This window comes from Morone saxatilis, unplaced genomic scaffold (assembly GCF_004916995.1).
Source record: "Morone saxatilis isolate NCDOM2014 unplaced genomic scaffold, NCSU_SB_2.0 Contig8, whole genome shotgun sequence".
NCBI lineage: Eukaryota > Metazoa > Chordata > Actinopteri > Moronidae > Morone > Morone saxatilis.
The window spans coordinates 7,267,277-7,286,177 of NW_023340257.1; the positions used below are offsets into that span (position 1 = coordinate 7,267,277).

Here is an 18,901-nt window from a genome sequence, read left to right on the forward strand (position 1 = left end):
TCAGTGACGAGACTAACGTTTATTTTTACATCAACATGATCTTTAGTGGTTGCTTCATGCCACACCAATAGGCACCCTCAAATGCCACTAATAATGCCATGGCTCCATATATTATGTAGAAGCTGTGTTATAACATGGTACTGTGGTGCATTTTTGGATGTTCAAATGCCTTATTTATTTTCCTTAAGATGCCATCGTTTTGACAAATGGGCTTGACAGAAGCATAGAGGAGTTCAGTGGTTGTAGACAGACTGACGGATCAGTTGTTACCAGTTTGACCACAGTCCCTTTTGTTTTATTTCCCAGTCCGTCTGACACAATCGGCGTATTGTTTCCTTGTGACCTAAATTAAGAAGTCTGTCAACACTCACATTGTACCTGCTGAACACGGATTTCCTTGATTATCAGGGATTTAACAAATGGTAATAGCATGTCTGGGATTTATATTAATGGACCATTGTAGACCAGAATGCACTGTAGATCACTGTTGGTTTAACACATTAATTGGTGGTTGTCAGCTGTTTTTCCTCCACAAAGGAAAGCAGACATTTCCCCCCCGAGGAATCTTTGTCAGTTGAAAAACAATTATTAACATTATTGTAAGCTCTTACACTGATAGTCACGTGTGCCTGTGATTGTGTATTCCTGTATTTTCCAGCATGCAGCTACTGTTTTGCTCTACCATCCCTGTGCTCCTCTCCACGAGCGTCTCCTTCTGTCCGCCCTGGCCCGCTCCTGCCTGCCAGACTACATCATGACCCCACATCCACAGCTCAATACAGACACGGTGAGACAAACTCTTTAGCTCTGACCCACAAAAAGCAGTAAGTCTACATATTTCGGTTCACTGGTGGAAATGAATTGAACTTTGCACACTTTGACGTCTTTACTTTGTTAGCTGTAATACCTGAGCACAGCAGAAGGTGTAACTCAACGCCACGCTTTCACAGATAGACCTATTTTGTATTGACTGAGCAAAGACCAGGCCTATCAGGTAACTGTTACTCCACGTTTAAGGTTTTAACAACCTTCATGTAAGTGTGAAAGATACTTACATGGTTTCCGCAGAGGCTTGAAATACTTGAAAGTCGACTTCATTATACACGGACCACATTGTGTTCTTGAATTTGATGTATAAGAAGGTGCGGGAGCCCTGTAAACACCACTGTTTTAGGAGAAGCATTAATATACAGTAGGTAGCGTTTTTGTCCCTGTTATCATTTATTAGGACTTTTATTACTAAAAAATACAAATATCTTAAACAACAACAAAACATTTGGTTTTCATTAAGCTATGTCAAACAAAATAACAAATGATTTATAAGTTGGCGCGTAAGGCATGAAACTAGGCACAGCTGTGGGAGAGTTGTTTTCAGGGACACATTGGCAGGTGTACTGGAAAAACTACTACTACTACTAATGTTAATAATAGTGATAATGATAATGCTAATAATAGCAACAATAATAACAGGAATAATAAGAAGAAGAATAAGTACATTTTATTTGCGTAGCTCTTTTCTAAACAGTGTTACAAAGTGCTTCACAAAAAACCAACAAAATATGAATAAATAATTGAAATAAAATAAGATTCACACAGAGAGAAAAGCTTCTTAGGAGAGATATAAAACCAGTGGCAGTTATAGCAAGCCTAATCTCAGGAGGTGAGTCATTCCAGAGTTGGGGGCCCAGATTGCAAAACCCAGATTGCCTTTGGTCACCAGGCTGTCTCTGGGAACGACCAGAAAAACACCATCAGCTGGTCTGAGGGAGCGGCTCATAGGGAGTTAGTACATAGATAGTAGTTGTATAAGTAGGAGCCTGGTACTGTTGATCTGAAATATAATCAGTTCTGTTGGCTTGTCCACATTAAAGCCATTACAAATAATTAGGTGCGACCTAAAGAGTAGCTCACTTATTCTAAATTGCAGTTGTCAAATACTAGTTATTACATAATGTGTTGTCTCGCCAAATCCTTGTGGTTTTGCCGGATTGTTGTTGGTCCTTGTTGAGTGTGTTGTTTGCTCTGTTCAGCCAATAGCCTTGGTGTCCTGGGGTCGCACCTTGGAGCTGACCACAGTGGCCTCCTCGGACGTCTGTGATTGGCTGGAGACCACAGCATCCAGAGCAAATGAGTTTGGTGGTGTGCGCCTGAGCAGGAAGTACAACCTGCTGTTAACCTGGTCAGCTGAACATGCACATCCAGAGAAACACTCCGCAAAAATGAAGGTTTGGAGACTTTCAGACTGTGCTGATATTGTTCTGATTAATTAGCAGTTATTTTACATGCACCGCAATAAAAGCAACATAGAACAGTCATTTCTGTAGTCCTGTAGTTGTCTTTAAGTCGCTCTTACTGTAAATCCCCAGGAGTCTCTGGGGCGATGCTGTGAGCAGACCGTCTCTTCCCTGCTGAATGGAGCAATGGAGGCAGAGCTAGAGTCCAACACGAAGAAGGAAAGCTTGAAACCAATTAAAGATAGAGGCAAAATCAGGCAGATAAGAGCAGCTGTACAGACAGACGACAGAACTACCGTCAGCAGGACAGGGGACGGTCAGAGCTACAACAGCACGCTTGGACCACCAGAAGATTCTCCTCTACGGAACAGGACTCTCTCGGATCCTCCGGGCCTGAAGGAAGATCCCTCTCAGTCTAAGATCCAAAACATAAATCAGAGCCTTACACCCAGGCCCACAACTCCTTTGGGGTCAAATATGCCTGAGACTGCACTCCGAACTGACTCTGTAGGATCAACGGAGTCCCAGAAAAGCAGGTTAACGGTACAGACAGCAGCACAGAATCCAAGTCTAAAACACACTACCCTCCAAAACCCAAACCCCTCTGCTGGGTTGGATGTTCTTGCAGATGGTGTGAACAATGAACGTAACCATACTGCCAGCCCTGAAGCCCTGTCCCTCAACTCCAAAGACGAAGGTACAGACTCTGTTAAACACCGCATGAAAGGGTCCAAAGAGAAAGACTCTGATAAAGACAGCGCAGCAGATGGCATGATGAAGGATAATGAAGTAGTAGATGTTAAAGAGAGAGAGCTGGAACATAAGCAAACACACAGTGGCAAACACTCTCACCACAAAAGTCAAAAGACTGGCTTTGAATCAGTTTCCAAATCCCAGTCAGATCCTCTTTCCCAGCCGCAGCAAAACCCAAACCCACAGCCGCTCAGTTACGTGCCCAACAGCCACGATTGTGACAGCTGCAAAGCAGGCGAACGCTGTGAATGCGACGAGGACTTGGGGGCCGAGGCCCGAGCCGCCGCTGTGAATAAGGGGTTGCCGAGGACCCCCAGGACAGACGAGGCGGTGTGGGCAGCAGCGGCGCTCGGCTTCCTGCTGGTTCTCCTAACCCTGTCCGTGCTTCACACGCGCCTGTACCGCCACTGGAGGACCATGCCCAGTCTTTACTGGCACGACCCACAGCAGGACTACGACAGCGTGGCAGGTAGGCGTCAAACAGCACAGACCTCATTCTGCACAGAGAAGCTCAAACGTCCATTTTAAGTGGAGGGGAATCTTGCTAATTAAGACAACAGACAAACATAACCTCAGGTGGAGGAAACAGGGTGTCTTTGTTTATATTCTTAAGTAGCTTATTTCATATTTTGTGTGTGTGTGTGTCCTGTAGATGTGATCCGCAGGAGGCTACGAATTGCAAAGAGGAGGCGGAAAAGATGCAGAAGACAGGAGTGTGTTCTGCTGCCCAGCTCCTCCAGCTCAGATGAACATCCGTAGAAAAATGAAGGAAACAGCCCTCAAGAATGCAACCAAGTCTCAATGCATGTAGAGGAGGTGAATACTGGACTGTGAGAGACAAACGAGGCCCTCTCTCATTGGTTGCATATGGACTGTTTAGATTCTTATATCTGTTTCTTCTTGTGAAGGAAGCCATGGAACGCAGAACAGAAAAAAACATTTCTTTTGAGCATCCAAAATAAGCGTTGTATTGTAAACAGCCAGAACACAGAGGTAAATCATTTCTTAACAAATTTAAATGAACACTGCCATAGATTTAAAAAGATTACGTCAACAGTCCAAAGAGAAGCCCTCAGGTTGTATTTAGTGACCCTCAGATTTCTTTAAATGACTTTAAAATACAGTATATGTGATCATACTCTCCTACACATCACACAGTGTATACGCCTCATTTTGTTCACTCCATGTATTACAATCAATATCAAGTCTCCAGTTAAGGTCCATTTTTCTATCCTAGGATTATTGTCATTGTTTGGTTCTGTTTATAAGTAGTTCTATAGTACCGCCATGTTGCTTTCACCTGTGAAAGTCTTGTATGTGAATATGTAAGTTGCTGTTCTAAGCAACGCTGTGTGCAGTTTGTGTCTTGTCGTCATCCAATGGTACGAACATGTGAATAGCTGAACCTTGAAGGGTTTTTGGACAGGTTTTCCAGAAGGATTTACAAGGACAATACATTTCACAGAAGCGTTGAATGTGTGGACTGCTGCTGTTTGAAACAGTTGTTGTGGATGTCAGCATGTTTTCTCCTGTCTCTTTGCACCAAAAGTTGATGTTAGTATCTGAGCAGTTATAGCCGGACTGATGCCAGGATCAATATTTGAGTGTTTAAAAGGTCCAATAACATAATATCAGCCAATATTGTATTGAGCAGCAAACCTTTAAGCGCTCAATGTAATGAAGATACTTTCTAAATTGACTCGACTTCTCGTTCTTGCTCAAACTCATTTTACAACCATGTGTAGTAAAAATATGGCTTTATTGATTTGAAAACAGACATGCAATATGTTCCTGTCATTGTAACTATATACTTTTCTTGTGAGGCTCTGCTGCAATGTCCTCATGAGCAAACTGAGGGTTGAGTGTAGAACCAGCTCAACAAAACAAAATAGTTAATTATCTTTGTAAAGTGAAGAACAAACAAATATTCAGCAGACTCAGAAAATCCAATGACATAATCACATCATCTTTTAATGAATAAAATGAAATGTGGCTTAATGACATCATGGTGGGGGGGGGGGACATCAAATTTAGGCAAAATGCAAGTTAATGGCATGAAATAATTAAAAACGTTACATTTTGGTCAGTTTATAAAATCATTGCTTCTAATTTTTTATTGATATTAGACTTCCAGCTGTTATGCAACTTATACAAAGCTGTATTTGATTTCCTCACCATGGTGAAGTTTGTCTTTCTCTTTGCTAAAATCATCAGCATGGATCTGGTAACTTTACCCTTAATACTGAAAGGTTTGGGTACTGACTGAAACTGTCCTTACACATTACAGACATGTAAACACACACCTGCCCCTATTACAGTAAGCATCCACACAGTATGGAGAAACTGAAGAGGCAGACCCACAACTTGTTTTACTATTTTATTACAAATGTACAGCTTATGAGTTTCCATTACGATTGACCTTTTTAAGTCATTGTTTTCTCTACTTTATACAGTTTTTAACGTCTTCTGTTAAAAGATAACTCTCCCGTCACCCATCTCCCAAAGTGTAGAGCTGTGAAGAAACACAGGGACAGCAACAGTACAGGCCACAGTGCACTGCCAATGGCTGACTATCAGAAGTGTGTGTGTATAATTCACTCGCTGCAAATTTAATGTTTGTACTTGTACAAGGCTTGGTCCGACTGATAAGTTGAGGGTGTGTGTTGTTGTGTGAAGTTGGAAAGTATGTGCTGAATGATGAAGGTGTAGAAAGTGTGTTGGACATGAACCGATGGAAGCATTTAACATTCATACTAGAGGCATCCTACGCAGTGTCTACTAACTCGGGGAAGGACTGGGCCATGTGCATTTTAAGACCCTCCTCCCGCCCTTTTTGAGATGACTGTAGTGCTAAGCCGAAGTGCGCTTCAGACCTTTCCTATCCCTCCCCCCCCCCATCCCGAATTCAAACCCCGCATCCTGCACCTAATGTACTTGAACTAAGACCTTTGGGAGAGTGCAGTACATAATGTAGATCCTACTCCACCCAGCTGGTGTTTGAAAATAGTGCAACTTAGACCACACTGTTGAGTAATCGCCTACATCAAACTCGTTGTTCTCGCGCTTCGCTTCCTGTGGATTCCAGTGGGATCGATAATATGTACAATCTAACTACATCAGGGGGTAATACCACAGCATAACCATACTCACGAGACTCAAAATATCTACAAGTACATTGGTGTCAAGACTAAAGAGCTGAAAGAAGATTTGGTGAATAGATTCTGTGGCCTGAAGCCCACTTGGACCAACAAATGGACATAAATATCTCGCAGACATAACCCTAACATATAGCTTAATATAAAATATAGCATGAAAATATACGTTCATAGATATGGCTCTAATCTAAAACTTGGGCAATCATGATTGAAGGGACAAGCTTTACTCTGCTGCCCCCCCCCCCGTGTGTGCGTGCGTGCGTGTCAGTGTGTGTGGTTGCTGTCGTTCCAGCAGTCGGTACATCACTGCAACTCAGCCAATCAAAGAGGAGATGATGATGTCCAAAGGCATTCGATAGCAAACATTGATACATTTCATGAGTCTTCGGGACACGATTTGTTTTGACAGGCAACAGAGCAAACAATCCCACCTCCCCTGCAGAGACGCGTGCAATCTTGTGAGAGACTGACAAACGCTGACAGTCAGAGACCCCAAGCGATGATAGGGGGGCAAAAGTGAAAGATAAAACATGAATAAAGTGGACAGAGAAGTGCTGAAGGAGGTCTAGCGTCAATCTCTCAAAGTGTTTGGGGCTAATTAAGGTCTAATTGCTTCTTGCGAAAAGGCAGCCATACAAGGAAGAGATTGAGATGTAACCGCTGTGTGAAGGATGAGGTCTGTTTCAGGCGAGTAAATTTAATGTGCAGAGGCCTACTGCGTGTGAATATAGAATAGACCGATGCAAGAACAACCAACTATTAAAGCCGCAAACACTTTGAGAAACCAGCCGGTCATTGGAGAAGGGTTTAGAGGTGAATCTAAACTAGAAGAGGACGGTCCTCGTGGCAGCTAGGAAAGACTTAGTAGGTCCCGTCTGCATCCTTTGTTACAGATACGACCATATTTTGTTCGGCACAGTACAACAAGCTTTAAACCTACAGTAGGCTAAGTGCGCTATCTTTTTGAAAAAACAAACAAACGAAGAAAAAAACATCTTTGTTCCCAATGCTGTCTCCCCATTGGCAGAGTTCAGAGACAGTGAGCTAGAAGTCACAACTTCCGTGGCCCAGATCAGCAGGCCGTGACAGAGAATCAATCGATTAAACAGAACCTGGGCCTCGCTGTGCTTGCCAGACAGTCGGACAAGTGAAGATACTACATTGCGAGCTACATCAAGCCCACGTGAGGTGGCTAAATCCATTTCAGATGAAATGATGTGATGAGTATCTCTCACCGTATTTACTTTCCAGGTTGCTGGGTGTGTCTGCTTTCCACAGGACTACTTAAAGCTTAACTGCAACATACCAGTATGTGTATCAACTTAATGTGACTGAACCATTTGTTTACATGCATGTAAATAAGGGCTGCTGCGTAACACAAGCACCCAGGGACTGCACCCGCCATGTAAATACCATACTGCTTTAAAGCGAGACTGGGAGGGGGCGGGTAACATCCTCGTACACGACCTACACCAAATGTTATTATCCTGCTTGGCACAGCAAAAAAAATGAATGTGGGATTGATTCTGAGATGATTCCACTGGCTCTGTTAGATGAGGCAATTGGTAAGATAAATCAGACCCAAACAGACAGCTGAGGATGCATTAAAAGAGCATTTTGATCCAGGTCCTGTCATATTGTACCAAGGGGCTTTCGGTCTGACGGAAAATCAAAACCAAAAACAAACCTCCCCCTACAACCCTCTCCCCTTTGGCAACTGTTCAGCCCCTTGGCCACAGGACATAATATAACATGAAAACAACAAAACAACTCAAGTGTCACCCAGACAAAGAGTGCTTGAGAAATGCTGAGGACCATTTCACAGGTTACTTCTTTATGTGTGTGTGTGTGTGTGTGCACATGTACTTAAATCCCAGTAAGAGGTTGAGCACATACTCATCACCTGTCTCCCTATTCCATTAAATGAGAATCATATTTGAGACAATAAAATAAACATACATAAACAGTTAAATCAAGATGACAGTCCGTAAAAATATCAATACAAAAAAAAAAACAATAGGCATGATAAACAACAATAAATCACAATTATTCCAGTGTAAGTGTTTGTTTTGTCAGTAATTTCTGTCCTCAGAGGTGCAGACCACAACAATCTGCATATTCAAAAAGAAGAAAAAAACAAAAAGAAGAGAAAGTAAAGAAATGAAAACATGCCAGATCATGCTGTGTACCACCAACAACAGGGGGGGGTGATGGGTTGGAGAAAAGCTGCAGCCCCCTGCAAAAGCTAACCCAGGAGGAAGCATCTGAGAGCCTGGGTGGGGTGTGGAGTGGGGTGGAGCTAGATGGGTCCCCCCCAAGAGGGGTCCTTCTTTGCACCGGGAGCTCATCCTGTCTGAGACGGGATAGGAAACAGGGAGGGCCTGGTTGGAGAGAGAAAGAGAGAGAGGAACAGAGAGGGGAAACGTCCTGACTCCTCCCAGGACGGCGGGACGGAGATGGTGAGGAGTACGTCACGGTTGGTCTGATCTGCTTCCCTCTCTCGCAGCATACACTTCCTCCCTCCCTGGGTCAGGTAAACGGGGAGAGGGAGGGACGACGAGTGACAGGTGAGAATAAATAAAGCGGTAACATCAGGATCCAGTTCACTGTACATCGCCACCATTGTATTTCACGTACGCTTATCACAGTTTAAGCGGTTTATTGTACACATCTGATCCCAACAGTTTATTTAGGTTGCAGCAGGCTGTAGTTTCCATGTTGGATCCGTCCCCTCGTCCTTCCCTACTTTTACTTCCACACTTGTGGAATTTCTCCTTTTTTCGGTCAACAACAATCAATTCTCTTTGCTTCCATCTGATTCCTTTTCCATGCATATTCCAAACTTTTCCTTTCCTCATCGCACCCATCATTCTCTCGATCACTCCCCCTCCCTCATCCTCCCATCTATAGTGTGATCATATTTCCCCCCTCTTTCTTCCTCTCCTGGAAGCCCCTCCCATCCCTCTTAGCCCACCCATGCATTGATCTGTTCCCTCTCCCTCTTCCCTCTCCATCCATCCATGCATTTGTTAGGTCACTGTTTCTTCTCACGAGTGGTGATGGTGACCAGCTGCTTGGCAGCCTTGGCGATGTCGTAGGCGCACTGGATGACCTGCTGAGTGAGGAGTTGGTAGTCCACTGCAGGGGCCCCAGGATCCGAGGGCGCCGCCTTGCGGCACTCCACCTGCAACCGCGAGGCACTGGAAGCCAACAGGCGGAGGGAGCAGTGGACCGCATCCAACGCTGGCCGCTACGGAGAAATGAAGGGAATCAAAACTGAACTCACATGGTAGGTGGAGGAGGATGTAAACAGATCAAGCGAGATAAAGAGAGCAAAGCAGACAAAGAAAGAGAAAAAGAGACACACAACGGGAGAAATGAAACATAAGTGCAGGGAACTCACTTTGGGAAAGAGTGAGGCCATCTCAGTGACAGCGGAGTGGATCTTCTCGGAACATGGAACAAAACTAAAGAGGAGAGAAATTTGTTATTTGAACTAGTAGCTGACAGGATGACACTTTGGACTAATCTTTATGGGCAATTGAATATACACGCAATCTGTGTAACACACCATGAGTGCACAATTTTGAATCCCCTCAACAATGGCCGTTCTCTGACTGAGCTAGACACCAACTTGCCGGTGCAGCTGTTAATAAGGGTGTATAAATGTAATAGAATCTCAGGTTTAAAAAAAAGATGGTTGGTGCTAGATGTTCCTGTGACTTCTCAATGTTTTATCCATTTAAGAGGATAACTTGTCAGCAAGGATATAATTAGTAGTGATTAGTCTAAGGCAGACAAAATATTTTTAGTACTATCTGTGTGGCGTCTTCAGAGGTGGGAATTAACAAAGTACAAATACTTACTGATTGTTCTTCAGTAGTTTTTTCAGGTACTTTACTTGAGTATGACAACTTTTTACTTTTACCCCCTAAATTTATACACAAACATCTGTACATTCTACTACATTTTAAAAAAGGAGTCACAGTTTGAACCTCGTGTTGCCATGTTTTGCTGTCATTTGCGGTCGTGCGTCTCTGTCCTCTCCTCTGCAGGACAGAGGGCTGGGAACAGCTTTGCTGTGTAAACTTTACAGTTGCTGCTCTTGAAACAATACTTCGTTATAGTTAATGTATGATTATATTCTAATCCAGTTCAGGACATTTTTCTTGCTATTAGTATAGTCAAATAACACCAAAATTAGTTTTGCACAGAAACAGTCGGCAGAAACGTCCTTTAGAGAAACCAACCGAGTCTTTTTTTTTACACAGGTATCTGTACTTCTTGAGTAAAGAATGAGTGTACTGGGCGTCTCACACCTACCTGTCGTGTTTGAACTCCTGAGCGGCCCTGAGCAGCTCCTGGATGTTCTTGGTCACCTGCTCAGTTTTCAGTATGACATCCTCTGTGCAGGGCAGGGTGGGGTCCGGCTCCCCTGACTCCCCACCGCCTCCCTCCTCAGAATCGCCACGGCCTTCCTCCTCACTGCTGCGGCCCATACTGACAAGAGAAACACATAAATACAGTTTAATTAACACCTTGGGCTAAAGCGGAGAGCTGAAAGCCACAGAGGCCATTTATCATCTCAACACAGTGTGTGTTCAACATCTCAAGAGACCGCCTGTTTTTCCTCATTAACAACTGTTAGTAAAGATCATTAACCCCCATATCAATGTGTGAACTAAATGTACCAAATTTTTTGTTTGACATATCCATTTTGGGAACAAATTGTAATGGTGATTTAATGACAAAATATTAACTCATTTGCAAATAGTTTAAGGGCTTTAGATGACGAATAATCTCAATTATGTCCTATGGCATTATCTTCTAGTTTCAGAATAAAATGATCTTCTCAAATATGAATTATAACACAGGAAAAGCAGGAATTTGGTACTAACAATTAGTAAAACTCTTTCCAAAAAACTACAGATTAAACACAATCCTTGGGAGTACAGTGTATTGCAGTTGGTCTGACCTTAGCGAGAGGTCGTATGTTTGTGTGTTGTCATAGTCGCTGTCAGTGCCACTGCCGTGCTTCTCTGGTTTCGAGACCTGGAGAGGGAAACACAGCAAAACCATGGTCCATCAGTGCAATCACCCACCTCACCAAAACTCCCCAGCTGTTCACTCCTGCAGAGCACCCCACAAAGTTCAAGTCTTTGTTCTCAGTGAAGGGGATTATTATTATGTCCACTAAATGACATAGACTTCATTGTTGTTGTTGGAGTTGTTTCAAATAAACAGTTTTGACTCTCTAAATATTCATTCTGGTTGCTTCTCTAAAATATTTTACAGTCAAATTTGAGTAAAGGGAAGTTTGGTTTTTAAACACAGTAGTGTAGACCTTTCCAACAGGATCATGAGAGGTTTTCTGTACTAAAAATGCAGGATTAGGGTCAATATTCCAAGCCCTTACAGTATTTTAGGAGACAAAACAATGTAATCCTGTAATCTGGACTTTCTAAATGGACTGAGGGCAGCATGTAAACTGTAACCTGGAAGAGCTCACCATATATCTGCCCATCTCTGTAGATCCAGACAGATGCTGGCTTCCATATGGCGTCGGACCCCCTGTACCACCCTTCCTTACCTGTGAAAAGAGGGGAACACAAGGATGGAGAGAGGGAGAGAGAGATGGAAGGGTAGAGATAAGGGGAGATGTGTGGACAAAGAGATGAAGAGGGGAATGAAAGATTAGCAGAAAGAGATGGATGAAGAAACATGAACAAAAGAGTGTGGGGACAGAGAGAAGAGATGTTTTTTTTATATAATCAGCAGAAAAACAAGATGAATGAGCCAGTGAGAGCAGCGTCAGATCAACTCGGCAGCTCGCCCATCATCCCATCAAGACTACAAGCCTCTATAGATATCTACACTTAAATTCAAAGAACGCTCGCAGCTAAACTAACTAGTGATGAACAGCTATACATCACACAGGGGATCTAAACAGGACTACGTATGTTTTACACTAATGTTGATCTCCATTATTAGAATGCATAATAAGCAGAAGTGGTGCATAGTTGCATGTGAGCAAATCCTACATTTGATGAAATGGCAAACAATGCAATGACAGACAGAATGCTTACATCCAAAGGATGCACGGCTGCACTGCAGTGAGCAAGGGACAGACAGGTGAAGAGACAGACAGACAGACAGAAAGAAAACAGACAAACAGGTAAATCTTTGTGTACGGAGATGGTGAGCTGAACGGCTCCATGGAGGTCCACAGAAGGTTGACAGTGGTGGTGACGGGTGGTGTGTTTGGGTACTGTAGCTTTATATGTGTTGCTGTAGGCTAAAAGCTGCTGCTCCAAGTTCTAACTGGTCACCTAGTTGTCTGTTGTATCAGCTGCTTTACCAGAGACAGAGACATCGCTCGGACTTTCCCTTTGTGTGTGTGTGTGCACTCGCGTATGTGTGTGAGTAACTCCTACATTAAGCAACTGTCCAGAAGCAGGGGAGCTATCTGGGAGGTTAACAAGGGTTGAAAACGTAAAGGTTAAACGGTGCAGAGCAGGCTAGAGAGCGGAGAAATCAGAGGTGTTACCAGGCAACCAAACAGACAACACAATCCCTATTTTCCATCTTTCTCCTTTAAGTCACACTTATGTGCTTCCCCCTTATGGTGCTATATTATGGTCATTGTTCTGAGACAAATACGTGCTGTCACATTTAAATGGGGATCATGCACAACTGGACCTTTCAAAGAGAAGGATCGGGAACTGAGATGCAGGGAGAGAGAAAGCCGAAGGGAGAAATGGAGAGATCAGAATTGGGCTATAACCCATCAATCAGGGCAAAGAGAGCCAATCAGGGCCACCAAAAGGAAGGTGGGAAGTAGAAGGGGCCGGGGGAGATCTAACTTACGCTGGCTGTGTTGAGGGGCTGCAGGCGGGCTGCCAGGGAGTCCAAGGCTGGGGGGCCATGGGCCGTGGGGCCGGGAGCCGCCCCTGGCTCGTACATTGAGAAGGCCTGGCGGTCCCTCCGGTGGGGATGGGAGTGGGGGGCGACAGAGGAGGGCACCGAGAGCCCCGGGGGGTCAGCTCCTGGCCCGAACCCACCCAGACCCCCTACGCCTATTCCTCCTCTCATCCCACCCCCTTGCCAGTGGCCTCCTCCCCCTCCTCCTCCTCCTCCTCCGCCAGGCCCCCCTACCCCATGGCCAGCTGGCCCCCCAGCCTGCTGGCCCCCCCGCAGCGCACTGTTCTCTGTCTGCATCCGCGTGATCTACAGGAGAGGAGGAAGGGAGCAGGGAGGGATGAGAGGATGGAGGGAGGGACATGGAGAGGTTAAAGGGAAGGGAGGGGGTGTCAACTGAATGGTCAAAGACAAGCATCCACAATCACAGTTACAGTAAAAGGCTCATACATATTAACTCATATCAGTAGTGGGGAGGGAGGGAATGTGTGGTAAAGACTGCAGTAGGTTACATGTTGAGGCAGTTATTAGTCTTGGGAATGGGGTGGGAGGCTACATACCTGTATATACAGTATATACATAGTTTGTTTTCAAGGGTCAGTGAAGGGAAATGAGGGCTCACCTGCACTAAGGTGCTGTTGACTACCATCTCATTTGACCACATTATTGGTTTTCTGCAGTGTGAGTGTGCACACGTTTGCCTCAACTCTTCACTAATCTTCAGTCAAGTGACAAACACAGCAATGAAACACGGGTCATAAGCTGACACTGGCAGCCACTAATGAACACAATGAGCTAGTGATGATGACTCACAGGAAACCAAATGAAGTGACAATGAAGAACAAATGAGCGTTATTAAGTGAAAACTGTCTAAACTAAATACGACAGCTAAAATGAGAACGGGTATTTGTAGCAACCCCTCTCCACATGATAATGACAACTGGTTTAGTTACTGAATAACAGTGAGAAGCTGTCACCAAATACATCTTCCTTAGACAACAGTGTAGGAAAATGACACCCTGTCAGGAAAAATACATCAGCTCACAAAAATATTCAAATATTCACTTGTCTCTCCATCATCCTGCCCTCCTTCTGTCTGAATCAATTGTTCCTTCTCATTCTGCCAACTTGTCTTTGTCACTTTGTCTTGTGTGTTCTTCAATCTCGGCATCATCCTCTATATGATTTCATAATCCAACATTTTCACTTTTGATTTTCACGTTCACCTATCTGAGAAACAATTCACGCTGACCTTTCTTGCATCGTGCCATCTCTCTTTCCTGCCCCCTGTTGCTCTCCTCTCTTAATAAATAAGCTAAAGAAATAACACATTGAGTATAAGCTCCTGCTCTGTATTTCTCTACATTCTGTTGTGGTTGAGGTTCTGCACATGTTGACCCTCTGATCGTATTTGCCTGATTTTTCTCTGCTCGTCCTTTCACCCCCCCCTCCATACTCCCTACCTCCTTCTGGAGCCGCCGGAGCTCCTCGCTCAGGTTGTTGTTGACTTTCATCAGCTGCTGCACCTTGGCTTCTGAGGAGGCCAGGGCCTTCTTCACCTCCAGGTACTCTTGCAGTGTGATGGGACCGTCTGACAAGTCTGACGAGTCCATACTCTGGATTGATAGGACATACAGACAGGCGGACAAACGGGTAGAAAGACAGACAGAAACACAAAGAGGTGGACAGAAAAGTGTAGACAAAGTGAGGAAACAAACATCATGAGGCTTGTGAAGATAAACCCATGTGGAAAACCTCTTTTCTGTGTGTTATTACAAACTACCTCATGCATGCTGGTTTAGGTTGACATCATCCTATGATATACAGTTATTATGCTGTGGTAATATGGGAATATGTGAGTCAGTGCCTTGTCAGCTGGATAAAACAGAGCTTACATCTGTGTGAGAGGAAGAATGCTGGCCGAGGCTGATCACACACATACAGACAGTAGAGCCTTAGTTCTTGTTCTCAATGCACCATCTTCCCCCATTTCCTGTGACCCTGGAGCAAACTCAGTCCCATACCACACCCTGAAACTGAACCATTTAAAACCTCTTTCTTACACCATTATTCAAAGCAGTTTACTATTCACGCACCTCTAACCCAATCCATGTCTATGTAACTCTGATGTCTCCACTTAGTACTATGGATAATACCACCGCTGTACACTACCGGCTGCATAAGTATATGGAGATCATTCAAAATTGCTACATTTTCGTTTTAATAATTTTTTTCGGCTTTATTGCTGAAACATCAGTGAATGATGTCTGATTGGGTTTGATTTTTAAGGGCTCCGGTCGGTTTGTTAGCTCCTTTTTTGTTTTTGTCTTATTCGGTTTTCAGCTTTATTGCTGAAACACCTTTTACCTATGACAGAAACAGCCTACAGACATCGGAAAAGGAAGCTCCACCACAGCGCATGCTTTCGCTTCAAGAGTAGAGGAAAGAGAGCCGGACAGGAGCCGGTCTGGACAAAATGGGACTCAGGCTGGCCAGACGACAGGAGACTGTTGTGCCCACATCTTTACAGAGACATGCTCCATCAACATCTCGGCTCAAGCACTCGATGGGCGGACAGTGTTCGGAGGCGACAGTGCGTAGGACGAGAGTAGGCGGACTCTGTGTTATTTACACTGATGATGCTTAGTGCTCAAATGCTGTCAAAGTGGATGGACACTGTTTTTTTTATGTGAAGATGAAACCATATTATCATTATTATCTTATTGCTGCTGTTTACATTCTCCAGTCGCAAATTCAAAAGACGGACTGCAGAATTATTTCCTGGGTGTATACGTTCATGTAAATATGAATATATAAATGACTGTATATCGGTTTATTTTATTTATTTTCTATGTTATTCTATGAGTTTAATTATCCTTTTCTATGTATGTAGTAGGGCTGCACACTGAATCGAAATATTATCGAACTCGCACTATGGATAAGTGCAATATGCAAATCTCAGAAGTGTACTAAAAGGTCAAATCTGTGACGAAACAGTATTATAATGAAGTAGTGTAATTCTGAAAAGATGCCCTGTCCCTAAAAATCCTGCTCTCCAGATTTAAGGAAACATGTTTGTTTTATCATCATCATGGCTAATAGTTTTTTCAGAGAATTACATCTTTAAGATGCAATAAGTTTGTTGTTATGTGCCTCATTATATTACATTGCATCACAAATAATCCCCCCTTTGTGATGTTTTTACCCATATCATCCGGCAGGCCCCAGCATTTAGCATGAAAGGAGCTGCAAACCTTTCATTTCGTTATACAACCTTTGTGTTGTATGATGTTATGATAATTTCCTTGAATCCTTGAATGCTGTGACATTTGATACCATTCTTCAGCCTTACAAGCACAACACAATAATGAATGCATGCAGCTCTAAAGAGGAGATGGGAGTGGAACCTCTGACTTGTGGTTTAACAGAGTTTTGCCCACTGAGCTAAACACGTCCACAGGAAAAGGAGATAGTTACTGGTTGAGCTGTTGTTTAGCTTTGTCATTTCTACCACTCCCAATCTGCACCATTTTCCTCTCTTTCACTCTCGTTCCATCGCCTCTTCTCTTCCCTCTTGCTACACACACACACTCTCTCTCTCTCTCTGTATGAACAATGCTTCTCTGACAAGGACCCAGAATAGCTGATGTCGTCACTCAGGAGCTATGTGGCTGCTCTGACTGTGGCCACTCCCCGCAAAGCATGCTGGGACAAGCAGTCATAAAAAAGGAAACCATGGAAAAGCTTTGCTAGCTGGCGGAACTACTTTTCTAATAGTTCCAGAAGCAAGTAAGAAGAACAGGGCTGAATTGTTGAATGACATTTAAAAACTACTTGTGTGTCAGCATGTGCAGACCTTTAGTAGCGCTTATTAGTACATTTTATCTTGAAAAGGTTGTTGCATTTTATCAAAGCTAGGTCTTAGCTTTGTGCTAAGTGTGCATGTGACAAGACAATAGTTCCCCCAAATAAGTTGTGTGTGTTTAGGTACTATACCTTTGCACGGTTGCTGCGTTGTGTGTTGTTGTTGTTCTGGGTGGTCAGCTCGCTGTCTGTGTCTTCATCAGAGGCTACACTGTCATAGTCATGCTGGTCATCATCAATGCCCAGATCCAATGGATCTAAAAAAGGAAAAATGTGCTTATATATCTAGGAACCATCTTGCACAGATATAACGCTTTAAACAATAAATCATAAAGAAATCAGAATTTTTCTCTACATCACGAAATTGCTGGACCTGGCGGATGCTTGCAATGATAATGACATTTACTTCTGAAATGTCATTATTGTTGTGCAGAGAAGGTATTTGGAAAAGTACCTGTGTCTTTCCATATTTGTTACTAGGTTAAGTTATATGCCCATGTTTTTATTCTTTAAGAAGCTTTATAATTGCCTTCAGCCCTCAGTCCTATTCTCTCCGTGCCTTCCTCATAGTGTCTCACCAGTTGGGCTGCTGAGACCTTTCCCCTGCTGTCTCCTTTTGGCGTCACTCAGGATGTCGATGATGAGTGTGGCAAACTCCCGAGCGTTAAAACGGGCTAGCTTCTGGCGGCCCTGAGAGAAGAATGAGTCTCTGATTATTATATATACACACACTCTGGCACGACCATCTGAAATTTATCTCAAAAGTTCTATTATGAGTTGAGTGGAATACGGATATAATCCAGTCCACAGTCAGCGGTTCAATGCCTGTGTGACTACTGTGGTAAACGACCATGTGCTGTGGAAAAACACTGTCATACTTAACACACACACTCACATACACATCATCACAAGTGTGCACACACATACACAAACATGAGGAAAGAAACATAAACCGTGCAATTACACTAGCATGCTGGCATCCATAGAAGAGAATAAAAAGGTCACTTTCCACTGAAGTGCTAAACTACAACACACAACTATTACACAATGCAATGTGCTGTTCACAACACCCCACTCTGAAAGACAAAGACGGCAAGAAGTTCAACTCTAAATGCGTGTGATTCTTTTGTTTCCCACCATAAACAGACAGCAAGTTCCTGACCACAGTGAACTGCCCAATCAGTGCAGAGCAAACGTGGCGATGTGGGTGTTTTTTCTGCGTGTGTGTGTGTATGCTCGTGTTAAAAGTCAATGTTTACACCAATGAGCCACACAGATGAGGAGAAACTATGTGAGAGAACATGTGGGATTTCTCTCTCACACACAGAGAGCGAGGGAAAGAGGGGGACAGAGTGAGGGGAGAGAGACAAACACAGATGGATTACATCTTTCCTCCTCTTTCACAGCTGAAGAACATCCCTTGTCAATTTCACACTCTTTCTAAGCTTCCCCATAAAAACACATACACTGTCAGTCTAACATATCTCTACGCTCTGTTTTTTTTCTTACACTTTAGTTTCTTCTTTTTTCTTAATCTTGTCTTTGTATACAGGTAAAAGAATATGCATGCCACCTGTGATTATCTGCAGTGGAGGTTTGTGTATGAATTAGTGTGTATGTTTTACCTGGTTGCGTGTGGCAGAGTATTCAGGGTTGACCGGTAGGAAGGGCACTGCGCTGCGTTCTGTTACCAGAGTGCTGTGGTTCTGGGTCGTAAGCCACACTGGAGACACAAAAAAGAAAAATAAGTCTCTGTGTGTGTGTGTGTGTGTGTAGTGGTGATGGTTGTGGCTGGCGGCGGAAACATGGGCTCTGTCCCCTCCAGGCACAGAAAAAAATGACTTATTTAACAGAGTGAGAGAACACCTGACATTAAATCTGTGTGAGACAGTGCCAGACAGAAACACAATGGAGAATAGAGGGACAGCGACAAAAAGCTAGGCTGAGAGGAGGGGGGCAGAGAGGTGAGGGGGGGGG

General features: G+C 43.7%; 2 protein-coding genes across 6 annotated transcripts in view; one reads left to right on the forward strand and one right to left on the reverse strand.

The window, feature by feature from the left end:
* The window catches only part of tp53i13 (tumor protein p53 inducible protein 13), a 6,750-nt gene extending 1,742 nt beyond the window's left edge, over window positions 1-5,008 (forward strand). For all 3 annotated transcript variants that reach the window (XM_035679405.1, XM_035679407.1, XM_035679408.1), the window contains 4 exons: window positions 659-787; window positions 2,031-2,225; window positions 2,367-3,456; window positions 3,640-5,008. In XM_035679405.1, the coding sequence (XP_035535298.1) occupies window positions 659-787; window positions 2,031-2,225; window positions 2,367-3,456; window positions 3,640-3,746 (1,521 nt within the window). In that variant the 3' untranslated portion in view covers window positions 3,747-5,008. The remainder of the gene's footprint in view (window positions 1-658; window positions 788-2,030; window positions 2,226-2,366; window positions 3,457-3,639) is intronic.
* Window positions 5,009-5,351: 343 nt separating this feature from the next.
* Window positions 5,352-18,901, reverse strand: part of git1 (G protein-coupled receptor kinase interacting ArfGAP 1) — a 24,273-nt gene continuing 10,723 nt past the window's right edge. For 2 of the 3 annotated variants that reach the window (XM_035679404.1, XM_035679403.1), the window contains 9 exons: window positions 18,550-18,647; window positions 17,503-17,614; window positions 17,057-17,181; window positions 14,524-14,676; window positions 11,652-11,732; window positions 11,118-11,194; window positions 10,466-10,642; window positions 9,546-9,609; window positions 5,352-9,392 (listed from right to left, as the gene is read on the reverse strand). In XM_035679404.1, the coding sequence (XP_035535297.1) occupies window positions 9,177-9,392; window positions 9,546-9,609; window positions 10,466-10,642; window positions 11,118-11,194; window positions 11,652-11,732; window positions 14,524-14,676; window positions 17,057-17,181; window positions 17,503-17,614; window positions 18,550-18,647 (1,103 nt within the window). In that variant the 3' untranslated portion in view covers window positions 5,352-9,176. Of the gene's footprint in view, window positions 9,393-9,545; window positions 9,610-10,465; window positions 10,643-11,117; window positions 11,195-11,651; window positions 11,733-13,009; window positions 13,370-14,523; window positions 14,677-17,056; window positions 17,182-17,502; window positions 17,615-18,549; window positions 18,648-18,901 lie in introns of all 3 variants that reach the window. The other variant, XM_035679402.1, reaches the window with a different exon arrangement.